Here is a 12,183-nt window from a genome sequence, read left to right as displayed (position 1 = left end):
TCCAGAGACTAGGGATTTGTATGAGAGCACATGAAGGGATACTTATACCTTTTCTCCCAGGATGTGCACCTTAAATCATAAAAATAACAGTCTTGTTAGGCAAAGCCACATAATTTAGCCAGATCTTGTAGTCTACTTGAACAAGTGTAACTATAGTAATTGGGTTTCGTGATAGGGTCAGATTTTATCCTGATTCTTGATTGCCCTCCTCTGTGAACACCAGTAAATGGTCAGTCAGGATATTTGTTGATCATCTAAACCTGACTACCTGATCCACATTGCTAACCTCAACTACTGCAAAGCAGGAAAGCTTTCAACCTCCATCCTATCCCTCCCTTTCTGCACTGTGACTACATCAGCTTCAAAGTTGGTCATTGAACTCAATTCTTGAACAGGTCACTCTTCATTTTCCCAAATAAAAGCCAGAGATGTTGCAGGACACTCATTAACTGGTCTATGTTTCTTTCTTACTTACCAGTCAAGGCCCAGCCTGGAAGGTGCTGCAGAACTGTCTTCCCAGCACTGGACAGCAGAGGAAGGAGTAGGTATTCAATTATCGACTTGATAGTGTGGTGCTAGCGTGGGATAGAGAAGGCATTGCTCTAAACAGAAATAAATCAATAGTACTTGATAAAAAGAAATGAAATTCCTAACGACTGAGAAACACTGGAGAACAAAAACAAATAGAGATTAGCGCAGTAATGCAATTAAAGAAAATGAAATTTTCAAACGTGATACCAGTAATTGGCATTTTTAAATGGCGAAAATGATTTATTTTTAAGATAAAAAAACTTAGCTGTATTGACTTAGAAAAAGAGTAGTCCCTTCCCTAGTAGAGGGAATGCCATTAATAAGAGACTGATAGATGTTGACTGCTGAAATCTGTAACCTGACATAGTAATAGTCAAAGTTCTGTTTACCAATCTTTGTGTCAAGCAGGACTGAACATATTGGCACAGAAAAGTTCCCTAATTGGAAGATCTTTATTTGGCTCAGGCTAACCTTCTCAACGTGGAAAAACTACCAATCTGGTCTGCCTTCATTCACAGGACATGAATTAATACACCATTGGAAATTACAAAACTACTCCCCCTGCCACAATCAAGTCCTTTTTCATACTTGTGACTCCAGCAGCTAATTGTGGACCTTGTTTCCCCTCTGCAGTGTAGACCATGAACTATTCCTCATATTCGAGTCTGAAGGCAGGGAAGTCATGCTCCTCATGGAAATCTTTTTCTATGACTGCAATAGATAGCTGATAATTTAATTTTTTTTTAAATTCCAAAGTTGTACAGTCATTTAACAATTTAGGAAGTGTACTATGGAGGATAGCAAGGTCAATGACCTGGAGAGCAACAGACTGGGATCAAGGCCACTGGAGTCAACAACATAGGAGAGCCTGTTTTAGAAATATTCTTCTAAAAGGCTGGAAGTGCAGATGTTCTAGAATTAATATGCCTTCCCAAGAAGAAATCACTCTACACACTTAAGAGTTTAATAAAGAAAAATCGCTTTAGTACTAGTATGCTTCACCTTACTCTAATGCTCAAAGAGGAGCCAGCCTAGAACAGACTTTGCATTACACACTTCCTGTCATCCTTATTTTAGGTTCAGGCTCCAGGTTACACTTTGAACAATTTAAATAAGCACATGGGAGATTTACACAGTAAAGATATTCCCAGAATTATTTCTTAAGTATAACAGCAACATAAAATAGCAGGTCATTCTCCAGTGACAGGGTCCTGAGGTGGAGGTGCCAGGAGAAAGATAGGAAATGGAGAAGGTAGAAAAGATAGAGGCTGGGGTGAGGTGGTCCTGCACAAGCTATGCCTCTTACCAAGTAAGCTTCTTAAAAAGAATAGCATCGTGTATACTACGAGGAGGGAAATGGAAAGAAATGGGAGATGTTTATGAAGTCAGCAGAAACTGTCATGAACTATTGCGGGCCAGGATGCAAATGCAGCAGATAGCAATTGATAAATCTGATGTCAACCCACCAGATGAATAATTCTCTGATGGAGGAAAACCTTGTTCAAGCAAGGCTTATGGAACTACTGACTCTGGAAACTGTTGCTTCTCTCTGTAATTCCACATGTGCAGAAACAACTGTAGTATCTCCCCAATATCTGCACTGTAATGTGTATCTCATGTGATATGTATATGTAATCTCATGATTATATCTCAATCTTATGAACACATATATCCATGGATAGTCAGGAAGATGACTTCTCATTTATCTGTATAATTTTAAAGAACAGAATATGCTAGGATATGCTTCATAACTAGATCTATTGTCCCATGAGGACTGTAAGACACTTAAAAGTCTGTTTTGTTTTTCTTTTCACTCAGAATAACATAAGAAAACAACAATTTCCCCCAGTCTAAGACAGGCTACACACATTTAGCTGATTTGAAACCTCAGAACAATTTCAAACTAGACTGAATGGTTTTGTATACACATCTTAATTTAAAACTTTACAGATATGAAAAATGACAGTCGCAGATGTCTATCCAAGGCTATTAATACAAAGCAATGTAAAATACTATGCCGATTGTTTGCTTACTGAAAGTCTAGCTGATAAAGGCCACAATCACTCCCTGTATAAATTCCTCAGCAGTGTGTCTCACAAGGCAATGTGGCCCCAGGTTCAGGATGGGAAACTAGGTTCCTTGAGCTCAGGCACTGTCATGGTTACTCATTCCCCTCAGTTTTTGTAATTTTTTTATTGCAGAAAGGTTGTTGTTGAAATAAGCTGTGGAGAATTGGAGCAGAATGGAATAAAGAGAAAAAGGAGAATAAAACAATGAAGAGAATTAGAGCTGAAGAAGAATAAAAGGGAATGATCCTCAGATTGTATGAAGCCCTGCTACTCTAAAAAGCATTTCCTTAGTGACCCTGGGTGCAGCCCCGAGAGCTGAACTCTCCCAGGCTGCCTAAAAAAAAGCTACAGAGAAACCTTGTCTCGAAAAACCAAAAAGTGAAAAAAGAAAAAAAAAAAAAAGAAAAAAAAAAAAAAGAAAATACCATACAGTGGGACAAGTTCAGGGAGGACTAATAAAATAAGTGGAACAGTGTATCTTAAGACCAAGCCCACAGAGGCCTTGGACTGATAACCATAGCTCCATGTGATGGGAAGAGTTGGATTCTCAGGAACTGAATCAACCCCTCCCCCAAAGCCCTGGCCCCAGATCACTACCAGTGAGAAAGCTTGGGGGGGGGGGGAGGGTAGACCAGAGCCAAGACAGGCTCTCCTTGCAGCCCTAATAGAGATCAGGCCTTAGTTTCGGTTCACTAAAATAGGACAGAGCTAAACAGTCATCCGAAAAACCACAACTTAGGAGCAGACATCCCAGTCTTCTGCTAGCTCAGCAGTCACCCCATGGCCCCTTCTGCTGGCTCAGCACATGACCCCCAGTCTCCTGATAACTAAAGATAGGTTTACCTACCCTGCTGCTAGAAGGTCCCTAAGCATTAGGACCTCCCTCTAACCAATCAGGCCCCAGACTAATCTTTCCTCCACCAATCAGTCACAGAGTAGTCTCTCCTCCCTGGAATTTCCCTAACTCTGCTTAAAAGGAGCTTGTGACCTTCTTTAGGGGTTGCCAACTGCTACCCCAACGTTGGAATCAATAAAGCACTCTTGTTATCGCATACATGGCTGTTGGTCTTTCCTTGGAGGCTTCTCTCAGACCCTAACAATTGGGGCATTGTCCGTAAAGTTCCCCAGAGAACCCCACCATGCTGAGCGTCTGATAACCTGGCTGGCTGGTAAGTGAGTGAGCCCTTTTTGTCTGGATCTGTTCTGTTCCTTGTTTTATGGTCTGTGTTTTCTTCCCCCTCTGGGTGGCTCAAAATAACTGAATCTGTAGCCTGGGGTTTTGACCGATGGATGCATTAGAGGCCATGTGGGCTGGGAGATGTCCTGGGCCCACCTGGATGGGACAGAGGGTCCCTTTGGTTGAACAGGGAACACAGGTCACACTTGTTTCAAAACGGAACTCCCCAGGGAGATATGCCATCAGCCTGTTTTGGTTCATGGTTTCTTTTTAAAGTGCTGTGTTGATATAATTCTGTCAGTGTTATTTTTGTGTTTTCCTGTTGTTTGAAATGTTACCTCATTTAGGTAACTTCTTTTAGGAGTGGGTCAGTCAAACCCAACTTCTTCCCTGGAGTCTTATTTTGGACCATTCCAAGGACTTTCAAACCCAAGTCAATGACTTGGGGCTCATTATCTGGAGGGGGTGAAGGCATTCTTGATAAGGACATGGTAGGATTTTGGGTGCCTAACAGAGAACCAATGGTTGATCACTGTGGTGGCTGGGAAAGCTGATTATCATTGGTTAGGGTGAAAAAAAAAAACCCTACTGCTAGTCTTAGATGTTTGTCATGGTACAAGTTTTTCTGTGATGATGCAAATTTAGAGTTATTTCTGCTTTGGTATATGTATGTTTCTGTTCTTGTTTAAATATTAAAGGCATACAATATTCTAGACTGCTAAAAGAAGCCACAGAAAGGACTTTGATAAAAAGTTTTCGTGTATAGAAAGTAAGAGAAAAGGCAGGAGACTAAAATAATAAGGAGAAGAGAAATAAAAGAGAAGGCTGTCTGAGCAGAGACAGGAACCTGAGGATGTATAGAAAGTTGTAAAAGGCCAGAGGAGGTATGAGATTTGGCCATGTTATGTTAATTCTCATTTGTTTTATTTAAAAAAACAAAGCTGATGATTCACTACAAAATGTTTGTGTTAGGAATGGGGTTATTCTCTTTAAAGGAGAGAGGGGAACAGACCACTGCCTACTGCACCCCTGCACCCTTCCTTCCTTCCTTCCTTCCTTCCTTCCTTCCTTCCTTCCTTCCTTTCTTTCTCCAGGCAACAGGGAGAAAGGGTGCTTTTTTATCCCACCTTTACCCCCAGGTACCCCAGGATGAGAGGTATGGGAAGGCAGAGGGGGAGGGATGAAGGAGCTCCCCACATACACACCCATTCTCAAAGGGAGGAGTCACCAGCTGGGGATAATTCCATGGCCCTTCCATTGCATGCTGTGGACCAACCTGATGCTTAAGGGCAGGCAACATCTAGTCCATTGGCCCTCTGTCACCAGCAACCTTTATAACTGGAAATTATAAAATCCTGTTTTCTGAGAAGCCAGCAAGGCTCAATGAACCTGTTGGATTCAGTTCTTTTCACTCACCAACCAACTTGGGATGATTGTTTTCAACTGCTCCAAGTCCTCTTCACTACTGAGGAGAGGGACAGGATTAGGATAGAAGATTAGAAATAGGTTCCATGCCCAGATGGAAGACTGGCCACCAAATCAGATCTCATAAATGTTGGGTTTTCTGTGATGTGTCTCAGTTGGGATTCTACACAGACAAATTTAGGGAGAGGCTGAAAGTCTACCTCAAGACTCTAATGGGGGGGGGGGGTCCTGTCCAAAGTTAGTCAGGTATGCCAGGGGTCTGAGGAAACACCAGGAGCATTCCTAGAGAGGTGGACAGAAGTTTATAAGACCTATACACCCTTGGATCTGGAAGCACCAGAGAATTGATCTGTAGTCAGCCTGGCTTTTGTCAACCAGTCAGCACCAGATATCCACTATAAGTTGCAAAGACTAGAAGGTTTTAAAGGTAAGAGGTTGGCTGAACTCATTGTGGCTGCTGAGAAATACTAGGGAAATCCCAGAGGAAAGGCAGACAAAGGGGCTTATGAAAGCTTTATAAAGACAGAGTTGGAGTCTCATTCTGAGATTTCTGGAGGCAGGATTGCTATTTTTGGAGGTCAAGACTACATTGGGGACCTCTGCCAGATCCACCCGGCAAGGAAATCCCACTAGCCTGTCCACACCCGACCTCTGGTAGAGCCAGCAGACAAGAAAGGCCCACCTGCCATGTCCAACCTTAGCCAGATCTAGCAGACAAGGAAGGCCCGTCTGCCCATGACTAACCACCACCTGAGTCAGCAAGCAAAGACGGCCCAGTCGCCTGCACATGCCAGACCTCCACCAGTGCCAGCAGACAAGGCAGGCCCACCCATCCCAACCACTGCTAGAGTCAGCAGGCAAGGAAGGCCCACCCACTTCTGACCTCCACCAAAGCCAGCACACAAAGAAGGCCTTCCTGCTCCCAATCTCTGCTCTGCCATTGAGCAACATCTGTTGTGACTGGAACCATGGCCCTTACTCCACCACAAGGAGAGACCATCTGAGCCTAGGATTCACTGGCACGTGGAAGGCTAACCACCAGAGACACAACCCCAACTACACCAATTGCAGGAAAAGATGGGTAGACAACAAGGTAAGAACACACTGAACAACACAAAGGGGAACACAGCACCATGAAAAAAAACAGTGGCTCTACAGTAGCAAGACTTGAACACCTCAACACAGATGAAGCAGAAGATGCCCGAAAAATAACTTTAGGAAAATGTTTCAGGCCCTTAAAGAGGAAATGAAAAATTCCCTCAAAGAAGTGGGGGGAAAAAACAAACAAAAAATTGGAAGAAATCAACAAGTTCCTTAGAGAAAACCAAGAAAAAGCAATCAAGCAGATGAAAAAAAAAATGATTGAAGACTTGAAAACCACAATAGAAACAATAAAGAAAACAGAAACCAAGGGAATTCTGGATATGAAAAATATGGGTAAATGGTCAGGAACCACAAATGCAAGCATAAACAGCAGAATACAAGAGATGGAAGAAAGAATCTAAGGTACTGAAGACACAATAGAGGAAATAGATTCATAGGTCAAAGAAAATCTGGGACACCAAACTTAATAATAGGGATAAAAGGAGGAAAAAGTCCAACTTAAAGCCCCAGAAAATATACTCAACAAAAACCATAGAAGAAAATTTTCCCAATGCCTATGAAGGTAGAAGAAGTTTACAGAACACCAAATAGACTGGACCAAAATAATGTCCCCTTGTCACATAATAATCAAAACACTAAACATACATAATAAAGAATATTAAGAACTGAAAATGAAAATGTCCAAGTAGCATATAAAGGCAAACTTATTAGAATTACACCTGACTTCTCAGTGGAAACAATGAAAGCTAGAAGGTCCTGGTCAAGTGTTATGTAGACACAGAGACCACGGATGATGTGTTCTTGGATTCAGTTTGCCAGTATTTTATTGAATACATTTGCATCTATGTTCATGAGGGAGATTGGTCTGTAATTCTCTTTCTTGGTTGAGTCTTTGTGTGGTTTCAGTATCTGGGTAACTAATCTCAAAAAGGAGTTTGGCAATGTTCCTCCTGTTTCTATTATGTGGAACATCTTGAGGAGTATAGGTATTTACTAACTAGGCACAGCTACAGGTGGACCAGTGTGTCCAGTTGGCAACATTTGCAGTTACATCAAGATGCAAACTAAAAGAGAATTTCAGCTCTAATCAAATCTAAAATCAACTCAGTCAAGGCTGAATAACTTCAGTCTATATTTTATACTACTCTATGTCCTATAGGGGGTATACCAGGCTTCTTCCTATCATCCTGTAAGCTACATAACTAAAAAGTTTGCTCTTCATAGTTGGCACTGCTGCTATTCTTCACACTGCCTCCTGCAGTATTGACACAGTTAGAGAAATGAGGGCATTGTGGGTTTCTATGATTCTACTTCATTCCCTGTTCTTAAATTCTTCCTATTAACTCTTGATATCATCTATTCTTTTGTATTACTCTTAGACTCCTGTGGTTAGAATCATTCTCTCCAGGTCTATCATGCAAAAATATCATGTCTTGAACTACTGTGACTCTTTCAGACTACTCACAAGGTGCTTTGGAAAGGCAACATCCTGTTCTTGAGAATCCTGAATTCAAGGTCACACTTGAAACAACAAAGGCTTTAAAAGCTCAATCAGATCCACTGTATATTTTTAACAACATCCCCTCTGGCTCACCCAGAGGAGAATCATCAGGGGATAGTTTTCCTAATAAAATATTTATTTCATCTATCGCTCTGAGAAAGTGAAACTAAAGGCAATCAACAATAATTTTTGTAAGGAAAGCAAGGAGAGCAGGTAGCAATATGCTCCTGGAGTCATGCCCAGAATTATACAGCAAACTATCTATTGGCCTTACCAAAAATGTTTTAAATTCCCCTAGGCCTTGCCAAAAGGAAAACTTATTCAAGTTATTCTCAGGCCTTGTCCCCCAATGAAGTCATATGGTTCCCAGCATCAATGGATGCCATTAATAAGAGACTGTATGACTGTCCCATGTAAATTGTTAGTTGCTGAATGCTGTAAGCTGACACAGATTTCCAGCCAATGGCCTGTGTCTCAAACCTCTGAGCTAACTTACTGTGTCAACCAGGATTGCACACATCTGCATAGGAGAGCTCCACAATTGGAAACTGAACACTCAATAGTTCAAGCTACCTCCCTAAATTGTACACCCATCAATTATGTCTGTCTTCATTCACATGCAAGAAATTAATGTATGCTGGGAAATTACACAGAATGTCATTCACCCTGCCCTATCAGGTCATTCTTTATGATAAAGACCCCTGCAGCTTCAGTCTGTGATCTAGCTATTGTCTAGTCTGTTTCGCCCTGCAGCGTACACAGCACACTGATCTTTCATTCTACAGGGAGAAGCTATGCTCCACGTGTAAATCCTTTTCCTGTTATTGCAATGGATAGCCCACTATGTGACTCAAACTGCTAACTTTAGAAATGTGGTGCTGCAGACCTGTAAACTAAGAATTGAGGGTAGTCTGTTGGGAAGGAGAGCCAAGGGCCATGCCCTGGAGGACTACAGACAGGGTTCGAGTCCACCTCAATCAATATGGAAGACTTTGACTCAAAATGATTTTCAAAAAGACTAGAGATGCAGCTGTTCTAGAATTATATACCTTCATGGCACACCAGGACTTAATGTTGACTGTACCTGGAATGGCCCCTTGACAGCATTTAGAGGCCTGCCTTTTAATGAAGGGATGGGCCTTTCATGCTGGCTGTAAATCAGGGTTGTCTCCCTTGTTATGGGAATTCAGCTCTAAAGGTGGTTAATACCGTTTAACAAACTTTCCATCTTCCCATACCATTCTCTAACAGGCATGGTTAGTGTACGACTTATCGTAGGGGTATTTGGGATGGAACCCGCCCTTACCTAAATTCTACTTTGTGACTTAAGTTCTCCTAAGAAAGGAAATCCTTATACCATCAATTCTATTAAAATTAATTCTACTCTTCTACATCACAGTTTAGCAGTGGAGTGCTACTCTATGTGATGTTAAATTGGGAGAGTCACCAGGGCCCTTGGCCTCCATCCCAGCCCCTTGGCCTAGGAGTTGCATTGGTCTGGACTCCAAATCCCAGCATTCCAGGGAGGGTTCAGGGCCACTCCCACAGGGTGTTTACATGGGCGCCCAGAGGAAGAACACGTGGTCCCGGATTTTGCACTTGCTCCTCGGTTTTCTTTCTCTCCTGCTGTGCTCTCGGCCACCCGAGAGTGTGCATTTAATAAAACATGGGCATTTTAATTTGGTTTGATTTGACCTGATTGGATTTCTTTGCGCCGGCGGAGGTGCTCCTCTTAGGACTGTTCCTAACACTCTACACAGGAGATAATCGTTTACAAGCCCCATAAAATTAACTCCAGTCGGATATGAAACCTAAATGTTAAATGTTAAAACTACAGAACTTTTGGAAGATGCTAGAGACCAGGGTTCTCCAAGTGTGGCACACAGACAATACAAGGACTACAGGCGCCCGCCTTTCATAGTGACTTCAACAACAAGGATATTTCTAAGTACAGTCCTGCTCCCAATGCTGTGTGCCGATGCAGCCGGCGGAGTGAGGTTATTCAGGGGCTGCCTCCCTGGGCCAGGGAGTTGCAAGGATCATTCAGGACCACACAGAACCAGCAGTAACACGCCCAACTCAGTGTCTAGCCCCCAGACTCCCACCAAACCAGGGGAGGGCTCGCCACACCACCTCTCGCAGCTCAGTCAGCCGCGCGGCGCCACACAGTCTAGAGACAGCAGCCTCTTTCTCACCAAAGCCAGCCGTTTCTCCCTATCTGTGGAGAACAGACTCTTTTACTCACCATGGTGCAGTTGCCAAGCTAACCCGCTTTCTCCCCACGTTGGAGCCCAAGGCACAACACACAGGACAACTTCCGACTTCCACAGGAAACAAGCTGAGCCAGAAGCCTGGCTCCCAGAAGTACCCTCCCATTTAGCTGACTGGGTCCGCAAGAGGCTCTGATTGGAGAGTGAGGCCTGAATGACAGGACCGGTGAGCTTAAGGCACAATGCACAGTAGTTCCTAGCCCTGGCTTCCAATCTTAGGACAGACCTATCCAGGTTGGCTGGAGATTTGTGCCAAATTCAACACCAATGGGTTCAGTTTTACAAATTCAGAAGGAGGCTACTCAGACAATTTTGCACAAGAGGAACACAGGGTAACTCAAGGCCATTATAAACAAAATCCACAGCGGCCTTGGGATGGATAACCGCAGCCCCAACTGTAGAAAAATGTGGGTTCTCAGGATCTGATGCCAGTCCTCTGCCAAAGACCCTACCGTACAATTTCCCTGTTTTAGAGAAGGCGTTCTCTTACTTTCTTAATACATCGGGACCTTAGATAAAAATTCCAAATTTGAAGTGGAGAACTTCTAGACGACATTTGAAACTAGGCCCCTTTGAGTTTGGCAACCTATGTAGTCCTTTGGGTGGACAAAGAGTGTTATATATACTTTTAATTTTATGAATAGGCTTGCTAGATCCTGACCCCCATGGTGTCTGCTGCATAAGAAGGTACAAAAAAGTATATTTTGGCAGGTGAAGAGAGCTGTCAGGCATATTTGGTCACTAGATGAGATAAAGAAAGGGTTAGAAAGAGGAGGTTGGGGGGGCATGAAAGCGGCAATGAGACAGAAACTTTCTATTCCTAGATAAGATGAAACCACTTGTCTGAGGTTTATTTATTCCCAGGGACAAGATTTCCTCTTCTAAGGATGCTTTTATGTCTAACACCTCTTCCTGATAATATGCTTTTCTTAGAAATCGCTGATTTGACTAAAAGAAGCTTTCATACTGTGCCAACTGATGATACACGACCTTCTGATTTGTTCCTTGTTTGAATACTATATAATGAAGACTTGAAATCAGTAAAATTGTAGCAGATTCAAACTACTCTCTTGTGTTTTGTCTGTCTGCCATTGCTGACCTCGTGCCTTCCTGAGTACCAAGATCCTGCTTCTCCCACAGTCGAAGTGACTTCACTGAGCCGGTCCGTGGCACTCAGTGGTGGAACAGCCTTTTAATTTAAGAACTTAGTTTAATCAAGAGGACAGCAAGGTAACTGCCCTGGGAAGGAACACACTGGAATTAAGCTCACCTGAGTCAATATGAGAGAGTTTGTCTCAGAAACATTTTCTTAATGACTGGAGGTACAGCTGTTTTGGAATTAGTATCTTTTCCCAGGAAGAAATTACTTCATATATTTAAATGATTAATAAACAAAAATCTCATTAGTAATTGCCAGGAGCCATGTGACTTCTTCAGGGGACAAGGCCTGAGGATAGCACAAACAAGTTATCCTTTTTGCAAGGCCTAGGAGAATTTAACCCATTTTTGACAAGACCAATGGATAGTTTGATGAATAATTCTGGGCATGACTCCAGGAGCATATTGCTACCTGCGCTCCTTAGTTTTCTTACACAAATTTTTGTTGATTGCCTTTAGTTTCACTTTCTTAGAGCCATAGATGAAATGGTTATTGTATTAAAAAAACTTGCCCCTGATGATTTTCCTCTGGGTGAACCAGAGGGGATGTTATTAAAAATATACAGTGGATCTGATTTAATCCCTTTTTTTTTTGTTTCAAGTGTGACCATGAATTCAGGATTCTCAAGAACAGGATGTTGCCTTTCCAATGCACCTTGTGATTAGTCTGAAATAGTCACAGAAGCTTGCTACGCCCACGGCTGTCACGCCTGTCACGCCTGTGTAGCAGAAAAATGCCGCTGAGGTGGAAAGACGCTGAAGGGTTGGGGTCTGCGCTCCCAGGAGCTGAGCCCCAGGCGGTTCCCTGGCAATCAGCCACAGTCATGATTCCGGATCAGCAAACTCGCCCTCGCTAGCCCTGGCGCTGTACTGAGCTTTCTGTTCTTTGTTTCTGTATTCTGTGTAGTTCTTTTACCTTGCCAAGCAGATCAAGATGTTCTAGGACAT

General features: G+C 42.7%; 1 protein-coding gene across 15 annotated transcripts in view; it reads right to left on the bottom strand.

The window, feature by feature from the left end:
- LOC119805911 (zinc finger protein 120-like) overlaps positions 1-10,542 on the bottom strand; it is a 28,575-nt gene extending 18,033 nt beyond the window's left edge. For 5 of the 15 annotated variants that reach the window (XR_005284021.1, XR_005284026.1, XR_005284025.1 and 2 more), the window contains exons 1-2: positions 10,053-10,195; positions 476-602 (exon numbers count right to left, since the gene is read on the bottom strand). Coding sequence is in view for 7 of the 15 variants with exons in the window: in XM_038317677.1 (XP_038173605.1) it covers positions 476-575; positions 5,194-5,242; positions 10,053-10,183 (280 nt within the window). In the remaining 8 variants the exon portion in view is untranslated. Of the gene's footprint in view, positions 1-475; positions 603-5,193; positions 5,243-5,884; positions 5,995-10,052 lie in introns of those variants that run through there. The other 10 variants (XM_038317676.1, XM_042054414.1, XM_038317679.1 and 7 more) reach the window with 8 other exon arrangements.
- Between the last annotated feature and the right edge of the window lie 1,641 nt (positions 10,543-12,183).

This window comes from Arvicola amphibius, unplaced genomic scaffold, assembly GCF_903992535.2.
Source record: "Arvicola amphibius unplaced genomic scaffold, mArvAmp1.2, whole genome shotgun sequence".
NCBI lineage: Eukaryota > Metazoa > Chordata > Mammalia > Rodentia > Cricetidae > Arvicola > Arvicola amphibius.
Note: the sequence above shows the minus strand (reverse complement) of the source record. Positions and strands in the feature narration are given on the sequence as shown.